The sequence below is a fragment of the Schistocerca americana genome, chromosome 6 (assembly GCF_021461395.2).
Source record: "Schistocerca americana isolate TAMUIC-IGC-003095 chromosome 6, iqSchAmer2.1, whole genome shotgun sequence".
Taxonomy (NCBI): domain Eukaryota; kingdom Metazoa; phylum Arthropoda; class Insecta; order Orthoptera; family Acrididae; genus Schistocerca; species Schistocerca americana.
In genome coordinates, this window is record NC_060124.1 from 198782317 (window position 1) to 198805300 (window position 22984).

Here is a 22984-nt window from a genome sequence, read left to right on the forward strand (position 1 = left end):
CAAAGGAAGTGCCAGCGTGAGAAGTTAGCACAATTTGAGAATGATTTTTTCCCCCTCTATGTAATAAGCCAATAACACGACCTTCCGTGTTGTTATGATGTTAAGATAACATGTAGGAAATAGAAGTGTTATCTAAGAGTAGTAGAAAGGAAGTTTTCTTTTTAATCATATCAAGTGACTTTAGCTGATTTCCATGTATATTTGTGGTGCTTGAGCAGGATTAACAGGAAAAGTGTCCTTCAGATCAGTCACCCTTCAAGTCAGTCTGTTAAAATTGATAAGTAATCATCATTTTCCTATGGTTAACTTTGCAGGTTACTCTAGACAATGTAGAGGAATATGCTGAACTGACCACAAATTTTTGCTTGGAGCGTGGTATTGCACGGCAGTTAGAAGCTTTTCGTGCTGGATTTAACAGAGTGTTTCCTATGGATAAATTGAGGGCATTTAGCCCAGATGAAGTACGTGTCATGTTGTGTGGTGACCAGAATCCACAATGGTCCAGAGAAGATCTCTTAACTTACACTGAGCCCAAACTTGGATATACTCGTGACAGGTATGTGCTATTACACTAATGGAAATTCCTGGATGGAGCAATATGTAAAATAAAGGAATAGCAATCGCTCACCTATAGCAGATTGATGTGTGGAGTATGATAACACAACAGAAAACAGCATTCACACTAGCTTTCAAGCACCAGCTCATTTTCCAGCAAAGTACACACATTCACACACACTGCCACACAGACCGTGATGAGTAGTTGTCTTTCCTTTATTTTACTTATTATATTAATGCATATTTTCAATAATACTCTAAAGAATTGAAACTTTTATATCTCAGTTCTGTTTGTAAGACTGGGACTTGATCCCAGGTTCATGCTTTTCACTATCACTGCTCTTATAGGCTGACAATGGAACTGTCCAACATTTCGAAACCTTCACTGTAATTTTTTTGTGCAAAAAGAATACACCGAAGAAACACAGTATTAAAATTTTAGGTGCTAAGACACACAGCAGATGTTTCAAAGGAATGTTTGAACTTGCTGAATGCATAGCTCGCCAGATGGCTGCAGACATGTGCATCATGGAGGTTACATGTCCTCGGTTGATGGCACATCGGTAAACAGGTAGAAGGCACAATGTGATCATAATTTGTAGTGTGAATTTCAGTTTCCATTGATAGTTTCTCTGACATAATTGTACACAGTTGCTATTCGCTCAGATTTGCCTCTTATTTAATATCCATATTAATTAGCAGCAGCGTTTGCAGTATTCCTAACACTGGAGATAAAAATGAAGTAATTTTCTTTGTGGTTTCTTGTTATATGGTTGCTAATATCATCTGTCTTTGTGGAAGTTCTAGAGGTTCACAGTAATGTGGAATACAGTTAATGTTTTCAATCTTGCAAAGATGAAATATGAATAATGTGGTACCGGTATGCAATGAAAATCAACTACTTCTCCTGCAGGCCTTACATGTGTCCTGTTTATCATCATTGGACATTCATTCCAGTGATGTCCACATTCTGTTAGAAATTGTTGGAAACATCAGAAGAAATAGGAAATAACTCGGATAAGTCCATGAATTGTGGTTTGAATGAAGATTGTTATGCTAATTAAAGTCCAGTACAAAAACAGAGTACGTCTCAAGCCAGAAAAAAAGGGGCACGCAGAGTAATAGCTTTCAGTGAGAAAGAAAGAGCTATAAATTTTTTGGTTAAACAAGGAGGGAGAAAATGCTTAAGCTTAAGCAGTGTGCAGAGCTGCTTTCATGTCATAAAATATGAACATGAAATGTACAAATGGAAGAAAGATTTACATGGGGGTCCAAAATATGAGCCAAAATGCATCTGGCAAAAGTGTGAAAGGAGAACTATTTGAAGGATTGAGAACTGCTTGTGAGAGCCAGTGCACCATTACTGAAGGAGATCTAGAAGATGGGGTGCTCTGGATTGTAAGTGAGATGACCATTACTGATTTCCAGGCTTCTTCAGTGTGGGTAAACAGATTCAAGAAATTGTATGGAAAAGGTAGTTAATAAATTACAAAGTCTGCCTCAAGAAAAGTGTAGGATTGATGTCATTAATAGGTAATACTGTAGAGAAATTCGTAGCCAATCTAAAGTAGGCAGGAGGAACAATACTTCTGGTCGGGTGAATACAGGATTATAAATACAAAATCAAATAGGGGTAATGCAGGAGTAGGTTTAATAATGAATAAAAAAAATAGGAGTGCGGGTAAGCTACTACCAACAGCATAGTGAACGTATTATAGTGGCCAAGAGAGACACGAAGCCCATGCCTACTACGGTAGTACAAGTTTATATGCCAACTAGCTCTGCAGATTACGAAAAAATTGAAGAAAGGTCTGGTGAGATAAAAGAAATTATTCAGGTAGTGAAGGGAGACGAAAATTTAATAGTCATGGGTGACTGGAATTTGACAGTAGGAAAAGGGAGAGAAGGAAACATAGTAGGTGAATATGGATTGGGGCTAAGAAATGAAAGAGGAAGCCGTCTGTTAGAATTTTGCACAGAGCATAACTTAATCATAGCTAACACCTGGTTCAAGAATCATAAAAGAAGGTTGTATACATGGAAGAATCCTGGAGATACTAAAAGGTATCAGATAGATTATATAATGGTAAGACAGAGATTTAGGAACCAGGTTTTAAATTGTAGGACATTTCCAGGGGCAGATGTGGACTCTGACCACAATCTATTGGTTATGAACTGTAGATTAAAACTGAAGAAATTGCAAAAAGGTGGGAATTTAAGGAGATGGGACCTGGATAAACTGACTAAACCAGAGGTTGTACAGAGTTTCAGAGACAGCATAAGGGAACAATTGACAGGAATAGGGGAAATAAATACAGTGGAAGACGAATGGGTAGCTCTGAGGGATGAAGTAGTGAAGGCAGCAGAGGATCAAGTAGGTAAAAAGATGAGGGCTAGTAGAAATCCTTGGGCAACAGAAGAAATATTGAATTTAATTGATGAAAGGAGAAAATATAAAAATGCAGTAAATGAAGCAGGCAAAAAGGAATACAAACGCCTCAAAAATGAGATCGACAGGAAGTGCAAAATGGTTAAGCAGGCATGGCTAGAGGACAAATGTAAGGATGTAGAGGCTTATCTCACTAGGGGTAAGATAGATACAGCCTACAGGAAAATTAAAGAGACCTTTGCAGAAAAGAGAGCCACTTGTATGAATATCAAGAGCTCAGATGGAAACCCAGTTCTGTGCAAAGAGGGGAAAGCAGAAAGGTGGAAGTAGTATATAGAGGGTCTATACAAGGGCGATGTACTTGGACAATATTATGGAAATGGAAGAGAATGTAGATGAAGATGAAATGGGAGATACGATACTGCGTGAAGAGTTTGACAGAGCATTGAAAGACCTGAGTCGAATCAAGGCCCCAGGAGTAGACAACATTCCATTAGAACTACTGACGGCCTTGGGAGAGCCAGTCCTGACAAAACTGTACCATCTGGTGAGCAAGATGTATGAGACAGGCGAAATACCCTCAGACTTCAAGAAGAATATAATAATTCCAATCCCAAAGAAAGCAGGTGTTGACAGATGTGAAAATTACCAAACTATCAGTTTAATAAGCCACAGCTGCAAAATACTAACGCGAATTCTTTACAGACGAATGTAAAAACTGGTAGAAGCCGACCTCAGGGAAGATCAGTTTGGATTCCGTAGAAATGTTGGAACACGTGAGGCAATACTGACCTTATGATTTATCTTAGAAGAAAGATTAAGGAAAGGCAAACCTACGTTTCTAGCATTTGTAGACTTACAGAAAGCTTTTGACAATGGTGACTGGAATACTGCCTTTCAAATTCTAAAGGTGGCAGGGGTAAAATACAGGGAGCGAAAGGCTATTTACAATTTGTACAGAAACCAGATCACAGTTATAAGAGTCAAGGGGCATGAAAGGAAAGCAGTGGTTGCGAAGGGAGTGAGACAGGGTTGTAGCCTCTCCCCGATGTTATTCAATCTGTATATTGAGCAAGCAGTAAAGGAAACAAAAGAAAAATTCGGAGTAGGTATTAGAATCCAAGGAGAAGAAATAAAAACTTTGAGGTTCGCCGATGACATTGTAATTCTGTTAGAGACAGCAAAGTACTTGGAAGAGCAGCTGAACGGAATGGACAGTGTCTTGAAAGGAGGATATAAGATGAACATCGACAAAAGCAAAACAAGGATAATGGAATGTAGTCAAATTCAGTCGGGTGATGCTGAGGGAATTAGATTAGGAAATGAGACACTTAAAGTAGTGAAGGAGTTTTGCTATTTGGGGAGCAAAATAACTGATGAGGGTCGAAGTAGAGAGGATATAAAATGTAGACTGGCAATGGCAAGGGAAGCGTTTCTGAAGAAGAGAAATTTGTTAACATCGAGTATAGATTTAAGTGTCAGGAAGTCGCTTCTGAAAGTATTTGTATGGAGTGTAGCCATGTATGGAAGTGAAACGTGGACAACAAATAGTTTGGACAAGAAGAGAATAGAAGCTTTCGAAATGTGGTGCTACAGAAGAATGTTGAAGATTAGGTGGGTAGATGACGTAACTAATGAGGAGGTATTGAGTAGGATTGGGGAGGAGAGAAGTTTGTGGCACAACTTGACTAGAAGAAGGGATCGGTTGGTAGGACATGTCGTGAGGCATCAAAAGAGATCACAAATTTAGCATTGGAGGGCAGCATGGAGGGTAAAAATCATAGAGGGAGACCAAGAGATGAGTACACTAAGCAGATTCAGATGGATGTAGGTTGCAGTAGGTACTGGGAGATGAAGGAGCTTGCACAGGATAGATTAGCATGGAGAGCTGCATCAAACCAGTCTCAGGACTGAAGACCACAACAACAACAACAACAACATCTAAAGTAGAGCTTATTTTTGTCCCCTAAAAGCTACATATAAAGCCAGTCAGTCAGATTTAGTGCAAACTACACTTTATCATTTGAAGCAAAAAATTATCAATGTCACTTGTGCAGTCTATGCTTGCTATGAGACATTTATATACAAAAGTACCAGTGGTAAAGTGTCAATAGATTGCTGTTTCTACAACTTTGTCTCTCTCTTCAGGAACATCGAGGCAATTTAGGACCAAAAATTAAGACAAAGGACTGGTTTACTTGCAAAAGTCTTGTAATCAGTGTAACAAAGTGGAAAAATGGGAGAGAATAATTTTCCATTTTATATCCCAAACATCTTACCACTTACAGAGAATAATTCATTGCTCTTGTTGGACTATTGGCCCGAACATAATGTTACCTCTGTCTTTAGGAGGATGACAAAATATAATTTTGATTCCACCTGGAGCTAATAGTGTGATTCAGCCTCTCAATAAAAAAAAAACTTTTTCAACAGAAAATTGTTATACAAGATAATTTTCCACAGCTTTTTGTCATCAGCAGAACTGCATTGTTAAAATAAAGTCATTTCTGCATTGTCATTTTGCGTAACCACAGTCTACAAATTTGATAAAGTATGCCTGGTACACAGCTAGCCAATATGCAGAGCAATGGGCATGACCGTTTCTTACTCAATTGCAGTTCTGTCTAAATAAAGTACTAGTAATTACTGTGAAGTGCCTCAGTGCATTAACTTTTCTTTTATCAGGCATGCCTAGTGTAGAGGAAATGTTTGTTTTCATATCCGATAGATGCTTTTGCATTTTTTGTCAATTATAGAGAATAAACGGGGAGATGTTTCATTGTTGGCAAAATATACAATATTCATCAATTATTATAAGAACTGTGCTACAGGAATTTGTTATAAAATATTTAATATCAACAAATTAAAATCCCAATCAGTGGAAGTCGTCTGTAATGTAAAATCGTACACTGCGTTGATTTTTCTTTCCTCTGCTCTTCACTTGCGTAGCAGTTACATCTGCAGTGGTTTATCTGTTGATATGAACTGCAAGTTATTAAAAAACTTCATTATGGCAGACATTTTTGGTATGGTTTAGTGCATTTCTTTTGGTGTGTTCTTCCTGCATGAAAAATTTCAGAGTAGTTTTCAGCTTGTCGGATTGGACCATTCCCTTGTGAGACTGATAACCCGCCTTCACACTTTCGATTTATTGAACATACAGTGCAGAAAAAAGCTGCAGTTTTTTCTTCTGTGGCTGTAGAGGTGTTGATGACAATTGCAGTGAACATAAAGAAATAAAATTATACTATTTAAAAATTTGTCATGATTTGTTGTCACTATGCCCAGATCAGAGTAACAAAGTGGTTGACAGCAAAGCACAGTTGCTCATGGAAGGGGCCAATGTAGATTGACCAGTGTGTAAGTGTGCATGATGACTGCAGCAGCAACAGCTGTGTGGTTTCTTACTGGACTACATCCTCATGCCGCCTTGTAATGGGCAGTATTGAGTTCGCTTTAAAGATTGTTGTATCCTTGTGGCTTAACAAAACCACTCCCATGTATAAAATGATACCGTGTTCCTATTATTTATGCATCTCAACAAAAGCAACATACAGAGCACTGTTTTTACAATAATCAGAATGAATTGCATTCAGTCATCATATTCGATACATAAGGGGTGTTAAAATGGATCTGAATCATTCACGTAATACAATAAGAAACAACATTAAATTATATAAACTGATTTTGAGTACTTACCAATCACTGTGATGTGTACAGCATTTCTCCTATTCACTGGTGTTATTGTGCCACTGCTTCCTCTAACAGTCTTCAAAATTCTGCCACAGTGAGGCTTTTGTTATTTGTTGTCACATAATTTTTAATTTGTGCCCAAATAATTTCAATGATGTTAAAGTGGCATTAGTATGGAGGAAGCCTAAGAATCCTTTGGCCAAGTTCTTTAGTTACCTCGTCCACAACATACTGTTGAAACTGTGGCTTTTTATTCTTTGCACTACTTCCATGAGCTCCGCCTTACATAAATCGTCCTGAATTTACACGTGGATTTTCAACCATTCAACAATGTCGGCTTTTTTCATTGCTGTCATTGGAGCTTTATCTTTAGTAACTGAATGTATGGGGCATTGTCCATTACAATGACAGACAGCCGATCTAAGTTTTCCGGTAGTTGCCACTTGAACCACTTCAGAAAACTATCATGGTTCATTTCCTCATGGTAGTCATTTGTTTTCGTCAATTTCTAAACAAGGAGACAGTTACATACAAAACCAGATGCAATTCTAGCATGCAAGACAATAATTCTTGCTCCTTGTCCCACTTGAATAGCAGAACTTCCACATGTGCCATCATCTGTCCAGTCTTTTATGACAGAATGACTGGCATTTATCCAGGTTTTGTTGAGCCACACACCTTCAAACGCCTCTAACTATAGTTCTTAAAAATCAACAATGCCTCTCTCCATTATAATTTTCCATTCTTCAATTTTTTTATAGCAAAAACTGAGGCCTCTGACAACCATTAACAAAGACATTTTGCTGCCACTGAGTAACTTTGCCTCCCGAAGAGTAATGCATCTTCAAGGCATTTGCAGTTCTTTTGACTACTTTTATTGGAGGAAATAGAGTTGGACCACTGTCTCTCTCTTTCTAGAAATAGTCTAGCATCAAGCACAGTAACTCGCGCATCTGGCCACGCAAAACATGAGTAGATTGCTGAACTTTCCATTTAGCAGCTACACTTTTTTGCTCACTTCCACTACAGCTTCAGAAATTCTGTAGTGCAAAATAAACTCGCCTCACAGAAGAAACCAATCACACAGTGAAATGAACCACAAATGAGCATTGTCTAAAACTCATACACCACATCTGAAAAAAAGAGTTATCTTTCACTAAAGATATTAACATGATATAAAATACATCTGGAGCAATTAAGGCTATCAATTTACTGGAAAAAGTGCAGGTCATTCCCATTTTAAAAATAGTCACCAGACACACGTACATAATTAGAGGCCTCTGTAGTTGGCTTAATCTGTTGGAGACCTAGCAAGGTTGCTTCATACTCGCGCATATTGACATTTTTCAAGAAAGAAAATCTGTTCTATAAAATCATCATTGAATCTGTAAACAGAGATCTTTGGCTACAGTGCTCTGGGTTTCCTGGACAAACAAAGGCACCCAGGTTAATGCCACATTCTTAGACCTCTGGAAGGCATCCAGTACAGTTTCACGTTTTCATTTAGTGAACAAAATGCAAACTTATCAAGTGTAGGACCAGATTCGTAACTGGATTCAAGACTTCCTTGCAGATAGAACTCAACATATGATTGCTAATGGAACAAAATCAACAAATGTGAAGATAATTTCAGGAGCAAACAAGGAAGTGGTACGGGGCTGTTACTATCTTCCATAAATGTACATTATTTAATGGATAATGCTGGAGGCCTTATAAACTATTTGGAGATACGAACCTCTTCAAAATTGTCAACCTTGCTCCAAATTGTATAATAACAAAAATAAACAATAATTGAGTGTGTGTGTGTGTGTGTGTGTGTGTGTGTGTGTGTGTGTGTGTGTGTGTTGTCCTGCCACCTATTGTTGAGTAGATTTTTTTGACTATCCATTTTCATTATATTGCCTCCGACTTGGTTAGTTAGTATCTACTGCATTACATATCTTGATATTTACCACTTCCTTCATCAGTTGCTGAAATCAGTGGACTGCTTCCTTACATTGTACCCTATTAGAAAGCTGGGTAACTCATTTATCCAGCTTCCTTTCTTTTGTTTCCCTTCTGCTCTTCACTTAAAGCTTAGAGGTATTATAAAAGCTGCTTCAATACTTAGTTATAAATTAGAATTTTGTGTGTGTGTGTGTGTGTGTGTGTGTGTGTGTGTGTGTGTGTGTGTCATAGATGTTATGAGATTCATTGGAAGAATCCTAAGGAAATGCAGTCCAAAAACAAAGGAAGTAGGTTACAGTACACATGTTCGCCCATTGCTTGAATACTGCTCACTGGTGTGGGATCCGCACCAGATAGGGTTGATAGAAGAGATAGAGAAGATCCAGCGGAGAGCAGTGCACTTCATTACAGGATCATTTAGTAATCGCAAAAGTGTTATGGAGATGATAGATAAACTCCAGTGGTAGACTCTGCAAGAGAGGCGCTCAGTAGCTTGGTACGGGCTTTTGTTGAAGTTTTGAGAACATACCTTCACTGAGGAGTCGGGCAGTATATTGCTCCCTCCTACATACATCTTGCAAAGAGACCATGAGGATAAAATCAGAGAGATTAGAGCCCACACAGAGGCATACCGACAATCTTTCTTTCCACGAACAATACGAGACTGGAATAGAAGGGAGAACCGATAGAGGTACTCAAGGTATCCTCCACCACACACTGCCAGGTAGCTTGCGGAGTATGGATGTGGATGTGGATGTGGATGTAGATGTAGATGTAGATCAACTCCATTGATTTCAGGCACAGCTTATATCTCTTGTATGACTTTTAAAGCAATCCATTTTGCTGCAGCATTGTATTGTGCTGATAGTTTAACGACTTGTAAACAGTAGAAGCAACACACTGTGATCAGTTTTACATATACATTGTATAATTTTGTTTATGCTCACAGCATTCACTATCAACTTACAAAGTTGCTACAAACTGCTGAAAGTCACTTCGAACATTTTTCTCAGTGTAATAGATTAGTCATGACGGTTGAAGAAATACTAACTACAAATATACTTGTGCTGGTTGCACTCTATGAAATAAATTGTGAGCAGTTACATTCAAACATCTCTTCATTTGGTATACCCCATGATATGACAGCATTCACATGCTTATCTGGAATGGGTTGTTATTCTTAGTAGCTGAAACAAAATTGTGAGACTGACATTGAATTTCTATATTTTGTAACCTTTTAAACAATTACTTAAATTAATTAAACAAATGAAAAATATGAGCTAGATAAAAAAGGTTGTGTAGATGTTTTATAGAAGGAAGAGGTGTTCAAAGTCAGCAGAGATCTGAGGTGCTCAAAATTAGTCAATACCAATAGTAATGCTCAAAATTTCTCAAGACCAAGGCAGTAATAGATAAAACTATATTGTCCAAAGCTGCCTGTCTTAACTAGTGATGTCTTTAACATAGTTATTAGCTACACCATGTGGTGGCTTGCATAGTAGATATACAGAAGCATTTCAAGGTCGAAGAGCTGCTTGTTTTGCTGTTGTAGTTGAAAAAGTTACATTAATGGCTACCATATTTGATACTGTCAGTGATTAATAGTGCATTTGTTGCTGTCAGTAGAAATTAGGTTTCTTGGTTATCTTACATGTTGCTTGCTTGACAACACGTTAGTCATATCAAAAGTCACTATAGAATAGCAAATCAAAATTGGATTTGTTAATAAGAATAGTTGCAATAAGAAACAAGATGAGCCTTCCCATTTTTGTACTTTCTCCATCTACGTAAACGCTCTACTTTTCATTTCTATTGGAGTAGTGTGAGGAGGAACATTAGTCTCTGTGTTTCACACAGTACATGGGTTAAGATATAATTCCCATATTTGTTATTGTCTGTGTTGCCTTCAAGAATCTTGAGTTTCCAGTGTGCAGAGATACATAATTTTAATATTTTACGTTGCAGTCCTGGTTTCCTACGCTTTGTGAATGTCCTGGTGGCCATGTCAGCTGAAGAGCGTAAGGCGTTCCTGCAGTTCACAACAGGATGCTCCTCACTACCTCCAGGTGGACTCGCAAATTTGTATCCTCGATTGACAGTCGTACGAAAGGTGGATGCAGGCGAGGGTAGTTACCCATCTGTCAACACGTGTGTGCACTATCTGAAGCTGCCAGACTACCCAACAGAGGAACTGCTGCGACAACGTTTACTAGCTGCCACACGTGAACGTGGTTTCCACTTGAACTGAATGTGCTCACCAGTGTCGTTTCTGTGTCTGCTATACAACAGCATGCCATTGTGTATCACTTGTGCTTTGGGGGGGGGAGGGAGGGGGGAGAATAAGATGTGAAATGGGGCGGAGGAGGGGGGATAAATCACTGTCAGTGAGAATTATTGTTCCTTTAAATACACAGGCATGTGCATAGTGAGAATGAGACTTGTGTTAATTGTGTATTTTTTGTAGAGTTTCCAAAGTTACTGTTTTATTTTAAGATGTCTACTTTATTTTGTATATAATTGTTTATAGTCAATATGTTCATGTACAAGGAAAGACTTAAACCTGTCAATAATATGTTTTTGTCTTGTCTTTTACTGTGGCTCGTTGTGATCCTTTGGAATGTTTATACAAGTGGAGAAATTGTCAGTTTCTTCAGTGACCAGTTTCAGACAGACATTACGTCTGCATTGAATAAAGAAAATAGTGGACATGTAAAATAGTGAATCGGAACTTCTAAAGAATTTCATAAAAGTGTTGGAGTAGCAAGATTTAATATATGGATAAAACAGGGAACCAGTAAGCTGAAGTACAGTTTGAGCATACCTCAATTGTTGTCATCCAGTGAACAGAAAAACATGGAGAAACTTGTTTGGGGGTGTGAAAAGTTAGTTGTGATACCACTGATTATGATAGCAGATTTTTAAAAAGTACTTTGTAGAAAAATAGCCGGTTGATTTAAAAAGCTACACACACACACACACACACACACACACACACACACACACACACACACACAAAATCGCACTTGCGTGCGAAATATCTGTTCTGAAATGTCATAGTCTGGCGCTTCCTCCACACATTCATTGAGAAATTATATTTTTTCAACAGTACTTTGTGTAACTGAAGTGACTCCTAACATTTGGACCACATTTAAATTGACAAATCCCACACCGAGCCCAAGGGGAACAGTTTCCTTGAAATCTTTGCTTTCGCATTGATATTTATTTTATTGCTCTTGCAATGGTTGTTATACTGATTGCCTACCAGAGCTTTTCACTGTTATTTGTATATGCTGTGTTTCAGTTACCTGCTAGTCAGAGCGTATGTGAATTGAAACCTGTTTATAAGCCCCTCGGATGCACCTACCAACTTGTATTTTGACCTTTCTACCATCATGATACACTAAACCTACCAACTTGTATTTTGACCTTTCTACCATCATGATACACTAAACCACTCTTCCTTCATCTCATCTTTCCTTTCAGATATTTTTGTCTTCTCCACCTCATGTTTACGTTAATAAAGTATTATTCAGGAATAAAGGAGACAACTCACCGAAAGGCAGAAATGCTGCATCGTCAACAGGTATGCAAACAAAAGGTACATAGCTTTGCTTTGCTAGCTTTCGGAATGAAATTCTTTCACAAGCTGTAGGAGAAGTGTGTGTGTGTGTGTGTGTGTGTGTGTGTGTTTTCTCCTACAGCTTGAGAAAGGAATTTCATTCCAAAAGCTAGCAAAGCTAAGCTCTGTACCTTTTTTTTTGTGTACCTGTTGACAACACAGCACATCTGCCTTTCGGTGAGTTGTGTCCTTTATTCCTAAATAGAACTTTCTGTACATGTGTCATGTTTATGTTACTTTTTATTGTTCGTTATTTTTTGCTGGTGATTTAACTACTCACTCACTTTTGATGTGAGTTATTAAAATGCATGTTATGTAAAATTCATATAATACTTTTCACTTTCCACAACATCCAACCTGTTCTTTCCCAGAATTTGGAACACATTCCTGTCCAAAATCTTGTAAATATTTCCTGCTTCTCTCTCACTACAGGGACCTAACCATTAGCTAATAAATCTTGTGATCTTGTTACATATGTCACTTCTCTTTGTTAATCACTCCTTCATTGTCCATAATTATAAGTTTCTCCAAACTGTTAAAAGTATGGCATCCGCCATCTATCTGTTGAATAAATAGTGTTGTTTTGTGTATATAGTTATTGCTGCACTCTTACTTTCACATTTAGGTCACACAGGCAAACCAGATAATTTGTTTTGTTCCATTATTTGTGTGCTCACTTTCAGCCAGTGTCTTAATTCCATTGCATCACTTCCTCTTATCAGTTCTTCTTCCACCTCCTGTGCACTTCTGGACGCATTGGCTTAACTGATTATAATTCAGTCCACTTATTCCTTCTCTTGTTGCCACTTTCCTAAGCTATTAGGTCTCATTTTTAGCTTGTAGTAACAAATCTCTATGTATTTTAAGTCTCGGGGCCCAAGAATTTTCAGAGTACTTTTATCTTTTATTTTGATGTCCTCATTCCACACTTTCCTATCATTATTAGATTTTACTACATACAAGCATGCAACTTTCATGACTGAATGAAGATGTTTTATTTTAGTCACATATGGTATCACTTTCTTTCAACTGTGCTTCTTTGGCTGAGGCCACTTTTGTTTCTTTCACCCACTCCGAAGGTGGAATGGTTTGGTCATGGCTAGTTTTCCCAGAGATTGTGAGGGAACATTGTCTATTCCAGGAGGCTTGTTTTGACTTATTCCTCCAAATTATTGTTGTGGTATCAGTTCTACCATCTTGTCATCTACTTCCTCTTCCCTTTCTACGATGCTGCCTTCAGATTTGTTGTCTTTGTATAGCGCTTCCCTATCTTCCATGTGTCAGCCTTCCTTGTTTAGTACTTGCTGGCCATTTAACCTTCTTCATATTCACACAGGTGTTTTGATTTTTTCCAGGTGTCTCTCTAACTTTGCTGTTGGTGGCATTTATCTTTCCCATTCATGTTGCCATTTTCCACTTTGTCAGTACCTCTTTTTAGACATCTGTATTCCCTTTTGCCTCTTTAAGTTGCTTCATTTTTCTTTATTTTCTTTTTCATCAGTTAGATTCAATCTCACGTATCTGTGGATTTCTACTGGACTTTGTCTTTCTGTTTATTTGATCCTTGGATGCCTTCATTATTTCATCTCTCAGAGCTACTCATCTGTTTTATCTCGTATTCCCTTTCCTTGTTTATTTGAATCGCTACATGATTGCTCCTGTTACAACTCTCACCAACTGTGCAGAATTATACCATGCACCTTTCCGTTTAATTCATTTTTCCTATTCTATGTTCTCGTGATATTTTTCTTTCTCATCCCTTTCCTACTGTTAAATTGCAGTCGCCCATTAATATTAAATTTTCATCGCTTTTAACTATTTGATATTTTTTCCCATCATATATTCTGTCAATCTCTTAAACTACAGAACTACTATTTTACACATGAACTGGTACTATTGTGGTAGGTCCCATCCAGACTGCACTTCATTTTTACCACAGGAGTGCTGCAAATCCTTAAGGAAGTAGAACATGAAATGTTAATCAAAAGGTGTAATCTCGTAAAGATTCATTTTGATCTTAAACCCTACTTTTTGTATCTTTAGATTTTATAAAATGAAGATGAGCCAGACATCACAGATGGAAGATCTGTATCACTTACTGTTTAAACTGCTGGCATTTGCTTTGTCACATTTCTGGTGAACCGATACAACAATAGAATTTCATCAGAAGAATGCAGAAAGAAAAAAACTTGAGTAACACTATTACCAAATCCCATCTTGTAATTATGATGAATTTTGACACTCATAATACCAAAGTGTACTTAAGAGATCTTTGCAGCAAGTAGTCATGCTTCTCTAGATGTGGTTTTGGACAGTTACTGTATTGTGGAGATAGTAGGCATGGGTGGTTGGTCGTGCACTGGTGTGAAGTTTCCTTATGGCAGGCCTTGTCATGGGTTAAGCCTCTTCCACTTTTGTCTGTCCATAGCCAGTCTTTTCATTTCAGAATACTTTTCTCCTTTGCTCTTGTCCAGCATTTGATATTTTCTTTTTCCTCTTCCCCTTTTTCCCTCCACCATTCTTTCTATTTCTTCCTTCAATAAACAGTCCCTCCTCAAACAATGTCCAGTCCAGCTCCATTTTGTCTTTCTGATGACTTTCAGCATGTTTCTTTCTTCTCCAACTCTTCTTAATAGTTCTTCATTCCTTACTCGGTCTTCCCATTTCACTTTTTCCATTCTTCTCCATATCCACATCTCTAGTGCCTCCAATATTCCTTCCTCAATGTCCAGGTCTCCACACCATACAGTGCAACACTCCAGATGTAACATTTGGCAAGTCTTTTCCTTAGATTTTTGTTTAGTGGTCCACAAAGTAATTTCTGTTTCCTCTTGAATCCTTCTTTTGCCATTGCAGTTCTTTCCATAATTTCTGTTGAACAATACATATCATCCATTATTACACTTCCCAAGTAATTGAAGTAACTCACTTGCACTATTTCCTCTCGCCCTATTTTCACATGGCATTTTCTCCCCTTCCCTCCAATTACCATGCTTTTCGTTTTCTTCTAGTTAATCTTCATTCCATATTCTTCTAATTTTGTTTTTAGATCATCTAACATTCGTTCCATCTCATTTGCACTCTCTGCCATCACAACTGAAGAGAAATCTTTAGAAAACTTATCAGCAATCAAGCCTGTTGCTTGCCTTTCAGGTAAGTGATGAGAAAAATAGGGCATTGGTGATGAACTGAAACAAGGGAAAGTGCTAGTAGATTTATTTGTATTCTCTCACTTTATATAGAAGTACATACAGTCTGTTACACTGTACAATTTCATATTTTTATTTGAGGAATTGACAGTACATTTGTAATTAAAAAAAAAGTGTGCAACTGTGGAGGAATGGAAACTAGACTGGGCCAAGTTAGAAAATATGGTTACCGATGGTGTTAGGAATGTGGCAGGAAATAGATGGATTAGTTCTTAAAATGAAATAAGAAGTCTTGATGTCTTGCTCCAACCCCCACTTTCCTTTCATGGTGTTATACACTAAGAACCCCTCTGTAGTAAGATTTTTAAAGGAGGTTCATGTGAGTAATTTGCTTTTAAAAGCTGTTTACCTAATTACACAGTTTCTAGAGTTTTTGTGTGATATACATAGTGAAGTGTACATTCACTGCCACAACAGAAGAAATTTATAATCTGATGATGACCTCGTCCCAGCACATAACAAAATGATGCCTGTTAACAGAACAACACGGTCCAAATGGTTCAGAATATTCAGTTGCTGCTGACAAATTTGGCATACATAGAGGAACTGGAAGTCTACAAAGTACAGAAGTCTTGCTTACATGGCGACATCCCCAGCATTGGAGTAGACTCCTTGAAGTCGTCTGTATGGTGATGTAGGTTAAGGTATGAGGTATCACACCCTGTAACCATCGTCTTGGTGGGCTCTCATTCACGAATAGCCAAAGAAAAAAGATTTCAGAATTTTGCGTGATGCTCTGCAGCTTATAAACATAGAGATGTTTAATAGATGGGCTGTGCAGTCTAATGGTTAATGTACAGCCCTCACATGCAAAAGATTATGGGTTCGAATGTCATCAGGTGCTCTGAAATTTTTTATTTCTGTAATCACCATATTCGCTTTTTCAATCTCATTTTTTCTTCCTCTCTTTTTCCAATTGGATTCTGTATTCTTTCTGCATGTGTATTTAATTTCTTTTATTTATCTATCACAATATTTAAACATTTTTCATCACTAGGTTACATTATTTTGGATAGTAATTGTCATACAAACAATAAATTCTTACTGCACTGTGGGCAAAGTAATGCAAATGAAGTTTTAAATGAAAGGAGAGGTTATAAATAAAATGAAATTCAAGCAAAATAAGGTATAGAAATAGCGAATGCAATAACATGGACAAAAATATAGAATGATAAACGGAAGAAGTTAAATCTAAGTCAATACATAAAAATAAAATGGTGTGACAGACCAACAGAAATAAAAAAATTACATTTAAACAAATTAACTGAATAAAAATGACATGAGATGCAAACCCACACAACCTTTTGCGTGTAAAGCCTGTACCTTAATCATTACAATTGCACAACCAGTCTGTTAAAACACCCCTTTTTCAAAGCTGTAGAGTATCATGCGAAATTTCAATTTTTTCCATTGATTACTTGGAAATGAGGGCCCACCAAGATGAATGGCTGCAGGATGTGATACCTGGGATCTTAATGTACATCACTGTATAGATAGTTCAAAAAAGTCAATTCCATTGCTGAGAACCACTCTTTGTAAGTGTTGAAATATACTGAATTGGTAGCCAAAAACCACAGAATGAACATCTCCAAAACAGAAGATTGTCATTAAGTAAAGGAAATGCAAATATAAAGCAAACTACAGATTTTATTTCTATGACTAGAATTCAGTGGTACCCACTGACTGTGAAGGTGTCAGCATAGCTGATTTCTGTTAAAATTACAGACCAGAAAATAAATAAAAAGTTATTAAATAAATGCACATCATGGAACTTTGTGCCATAATTGCAAAATGTACCAGAGTTTGGGAAAATTGAACATCCAGAAAGACCACACAACCAGCAATAACTGATTTAGATTAAAGAGAGGTGATGTAGATTTAGAACCAGATGTACACATTTGCGTGTCCAGAATTGTTACTATTACACAAGTCTATCATTGAAGAGCTGCAAAATGAAGTGAGTATCAGTCTTTGGAGGAGGAGAACCTCACAGTGTGGTATTTTAGTTCACACTCTGTTACAACAGTGATGATCTGGAAACAGCAGAAAGGGGAGTGCTGTTGTGTAAAAACAAGTGGGTACTGGGCCATGCAGTATGACAACGTTCTCAAGGGTGTAACAGAATGTACAGTTTCATCTGTAGTGTTGGTCCTACACTTACACACTGTAGCGGGAGTATGCCACTGAGTTGGTTTCCATTTTTCTGAAGTTGCAAATTGGTGATACGCTGAGTGGTAAAAATGTATTTTTCTCATGAGAGTCCCATTTCAACTTTTCTACACATTCTGAATATGAAAGTGTTGCTAGGTTATGGCAAAAACTTACCAGCAACTGCAAAGCTTTTGAAGAAATAGTAACTTCGTGAAATACTGATACTTAAAAGTGACTTCTTTCTTCTTCAAGTACACATTATGGAGAGATCAAATAATTTATTTCTTGTTTCAAGCAATGGAAAATCCAGGATGGATGATCGACAATATTATGGAAAGGAAAGATTGCTATTCACCATATAGCGGAGATGTTGAGCCGCAGTCAAGCACAACAAAAAGACTACTAAACATTTAAGCTTTAGGCCAGAAAGCCTTCTTCCAAAATAGACAACATAAACTACCACATTCACGCAAACACACGCTCTCCCACACGACCACTCACTCTGGCTGCCCCGGGGCCAGACTTGTTTCGTGTTTCACAGTTTATTATGATTATTATTATTCCTAATGATGTCCTACTGGTAATCGAGTGCGAGTACCAAAGCACTCGGCCTCGCTTCACATCTCCCCCACTGCCACAGCACCCTGTCTAGAGCACGACAAAGGGGAACGGGAAAACAGCGAAGCGGCGCATTTAAATGGCAATACAATCATACTGCATATGACTTGGTTTTGTGTTTCCCATTTCTCAACAACATAGATTTCAAACAAAACAAGTTTTCAGTATTAATTATTTTTGGCATGCTGAAGACATAATATAATTTTTATCTGGTAAAAACTGTCGGCATACAGACTGACGCAAACAATTTTGCGGAGTTTCGCCCTCAAGTTGGCACATAATTGTGACTTGTCTAGTTTCATAATTGAAAAAAATATCTTCCACATAAATATGTCGAGTGAAATATTGTAGCACTCTGGCAGTTTCATTATGGAGACTTGGAAAATCTACGTGAGAAAAGCAATGCAGACGTGCTGACAGTTTTAACAAACAGATTTGTAATTAGAACTGGAATTACCTTGCAGGTCAGTCAGTTACATTTGCACATGCACTGGGGCACTTTCAACTGAAATGACAAATGAAGAGTGACCAGTGTTCCCTAAACCTTCATAGAATTATTGTTGTAATTCTTGCAAGGCCACAATGAATTCTTCAAACCTCGCACTTTATTTAATGCCCGTGAGCTGCGGGAGCTGTATTGTCTTTCTCAGGATATCTCTCTTGTACAATGTGTTTTTCTTTTTAAATGCATCCTTATCAAATCGGAAAGAAGTTACCTTGGAATGTCTAACTGTGCAGTCAAGTCAACTTAAAATGCAAGGTGCGATCCATTCTGGATGCTCTAATTTTCGTCCCTGCACTTCTCTCTCTTTCATAAATTCAACAGTATTGATATTTAAATCGAAAAATCGTTCCAGGCATACCCCTTGACTTAAGCTATGCACTTTGTAGTAATATATGAAGTCTCCATACTGTGTGCTCATTTCCATTGAAAACTCTTGGAACTGAAAAAGGAATAACGGCTGCGACTTAAAAAATATTACTACTCGTGCCACCAATTTCTTCTAGTGCTCCACGCCTATAAATTTAGCACAAATTGCTTCTTGATGTACAAAACAAGGAGTCCCATTTGTCGATCATTGTAAGTTTTTGCTCTTTCACTGTCATCTAAAAGTTTAAATTCTTTCTGAATGGTACTATAATGTCGTTTCGTAGCAAATATCTACTTCTACATCGATACTCCGCAAGCCACCCAACGGTGTGTGGCGGAGGGCACTTTACGTGCCACTGTCATTACCTCCCTTTCCTGTTCCAGTCGCGTATGGTCCGCGGGAAGAACGACTGTCTGAAAGCCTCCGTGCGCGCTCTAATCTCTCTAATTTTACATTCGTGATCTCCTCGGGAGGTATAAGTAGGGGGAAGCAATATATTCGATACCTCATCCAGAAACGCACCCTCTCGAAACCTGGCGAGCAAGCTACACCGCGATGCAGAGCGCCTCTCTTGCAGAGTCTGCCACTTGAATTTATTAAACATCTCCGTAACACTATCACGGTTACCAAATAACCCTGTGACGAAACGCGCCGCTCTTCTTTGGATCTTCTCTATCTCCTCCGTCAGACCAATCTGGTACGGATCCCACACTGATGAGCAATACTCAAGTATAGGTCGAACGAGTGTTTTGTAAGCCACCTCCTTTGTTGATGGACTAAATTTTCTAAGCACTCTCCCAATGAATCTCAACCTGGTACCCGCCTTACCAACAATTAATTTTATATGATCATTCCACTTCAAATCGTTCCGCACGCATACTCCCAGATATTTTACAGAAGTAACTGCTACCAGTGTTTGTTCCGCTATCATATAATCATACAATAAAGGATCCTTCTTTCTATGTATTCGCGATACATTACATTTGTCTATGTTAAGGGTCAGTTGCCACTCCCTGCACCAAGTGCCTATCCGCTGCAGATCTTCCTGCATTTCGCTACAATTTTCTAATGCTGCAACTTCTCTGTATACTACAGCATCATCCGCAAAAAGCCGCATGGAACTTCCGACACTATCTACTAAGTCATTTATATAAATTGTGAAAAGCAATGGTCCCATAACACTCCCCTGTGGCACGCCAGAGGTTACTTTAACGTCTGTAGATGTCTCTCCATTGATAACAACATGCTGTGTTCTGTTTGCTAAAAACTCTTCAATCCAGCCACACAGCTGGTTTGATATTCCGTAGGCTCTTACTTTGTTTATCAGGCGACAGTGCGGAACTGTATCGAACGCCTTCCGGAAGTCAAGAAAGATAGCATCTACCTGGGAGCCTGTATCTAATATTTTCTGGGTCTCATGAACAAATAAGGCGAGTTGGGTCTCACACGATCGCTGTTTCCGGAATCCCACGATCGCTGTTTCCAGAATCCATGTTGATTCCTACATAGTAGATTCTGGGTTTCCAGAAACGACATGATACGCGAGCAAAAAACATGTTCTAAAATTCTACAAGAGATCGACGTAAGAGATATAGGTCTATAGTTTTGCGCATCTGCTCGACGACCCTTCTTGAAGACTGGGACTATCTGTGCTCTTTTCCAATCATTTGGAACCCTCCGTTCCTCTAGAGACTTGCGGTACACGGCTGTTAGAAGGGGGGGCAAGTTCTTTCGCGTACTCTGTGTAGAATCGAATTGGTATCCCGTCAGGTCCAGTGGACTTTCCTCTATTGAGTGATTCCAGTTGCTTTTCTATTCCTTGGACACTTATTTCGATGTCAGCCATTTTTTCGTTTGTGCGAGGATTTAGAGAAGGAACTGCAGTGTGGTCTTCCTCTGTGAAACAGCTTTGGAAAAAGGTGTTTAGTATTTCAGCTTTACGCGTGTCATCCTCTGTTTCAATGCCATCATCATCCCGTAGTGTCTGGATATGCTGTTTCGAGCCACTTACTTATTTAACGTACCCCTCGCTTACACGAACTGAGAATTCTCACCTCTCTCATGTCATTCCCATTCATTTTAAAAGATTGTGATGACAGATCACTAGACTGCCTCTTTTTGTGCAAACAGCCACTGGGCTTGTGAACATCCATCATACATGAACAAACAGTGAAGGATAAACACTGCTGACCCTACGATTCTGCTGCGCTCACATAGTTGTGCCAACCACAAAATGCCGCACCGCAATGCTATATCAAATTTCGCACTGTTACGGGTACTTCTGAGAAGGATTGAGCACAGCTAAGTGACAGGCCGGGCCTCACCCCATACACGCTGCACACATGAAGTTCGGCACACTGTGGCCAGCCCTGATTGGCAGCCATTTGTTTGGTACCCAGCAGACAGCAACCAGAGGTTGCCAGAGATGCACTCTCACCAGTTGACAGTGCAGAGTGGGGCGAGCTTTGACCATCAGTTGCGCAGCATTTACTGGATCACCTGGGCAATATCTTTCACCATGGTTAACAGGTGTCCTGAGATATGTGGACATAGAGATTTGTGGGCACAACTGGTTCACGGAAGGATTTATCCTGTCCGGTACTTTGCCTATGTGGACGTCGCACTGGTGGAAAAACAAATTCGTGTGCATACTTTTCTTCCAAAGCAAGGGCACTATGTGGTGGTGGGAAACATGAAAGAGGCAAATTGTTCAAATAGTAGTCCATATTTTCCACACGTGTCTTCCTATTAAACATTTAAAACATAACAAAAACCTGTTTCCTCAGACTCAACTTTTTGAATAGTATACAAAATTCTTAGGTAGTACAAGTTGTATTTAACACTTTGGAATGTGATGTGTAAATGATTGTCAGGATCATTGCTTTCATTGTAAATATTAAAATGCTGATAATCTTGTCGAATACAATCACAGCAGTATTCCACACTGCAGTTATACAAAACTGCTTCCAATTCGAACATTTGTACAATAACTGTTAGCTAGTAAAATGCTGATCAGTCTCATGACATTATCACAAATGATTAGGTAATCTGTACAGCCATCTGTAGCAAAATCTAAAATTGTATATTTTTAAAACTTTTGTCCATTTTTGTTTCTATTTGCTTACTCTACAGTAAGCATTGATTTTCATACCATAAGAAATTAGTATCATCATCATCCATCATCATCATCATCATCATTATTATCATCACCATTCACGTATGAGCCCAATAGGACCACATGACGTACAATCAATAAATGCCGCTTTTGATGGTTGGCCTTCCTTTGTGTCCAAATTTGTTCCATCCTTTCAGAATGAAGTCTGTTTCATCGGACCATGGTGTTCCAGTCCGTTCTGTAGTCTCATCCTGACCAACTTTCCAATCAAATATCTAATGTCTGAATGTGTTTCTACCTGTAACATCTGCCTGACTTTGTGGCGGTTCCTCCTGCTTTTTTTATTTCTTCGTTTGTTGATTGTCCTCAATGTCAACATATTGCGATGCTACACTGGCTGAAAAATGGGGTTTGTGGATTCCAACACTGACTACTTTAAATGATATAGCTGACAGATGCGCAGTTACATTTTACAGTACTTTAATTTCACTGTTCAGAAACCCATAATAATACACTGTGAGATGGTCAGTGCACTATTGTTTAACTTACGATAAGCCTCATCATCAGTTTGCAGGCGAAGCTCCACATACTGCTACAATAGTTTCTTGTTGAACATCTACGAGCAGTAAAGCCTAACCACAAAGTCCACAGTTCTTGAATAATAATCAGGTACGTATGGAGCAGACACTCACTGTTTTTACACATGGCCTAATTGTTGAACACTTATTCCACAGTTAATTTGAAGCATTGTCGTTGTTCTAACCAGCACAGGTTACTCGTCAGAAACTCTGCCGTGGACTGACTGTCTCATGACCA

The 22984-nt window shown here is 38.4% G+C and overlaps 1 protein-coding gene across 1 annotated transcript in view; it reads left to right on the plus strand.

The window, feature by feature from the left end:
- Window positions 1-11156, plus strand: part of LOC124620049 (E3 ubiquitin-protein ligase Ufd4) — a 307195-nt gene extending 296039 nt beyond the window's left edge. Inside the window, 2 exon segments of the mRNA XM_047146715.1 lie at window positions 315-556; window positions 10550-11156. Of these exon segments, the coding sequence (XP_047002671.1) occupies window positions 315-556; window positions 10550-10832 (525 nt within the window). The 3' untranslated portion in view covers window positions 10833-11156.
- The last annotated feature ends 11828 nt before the right edge of the window (window positions 11157-22984 follow it).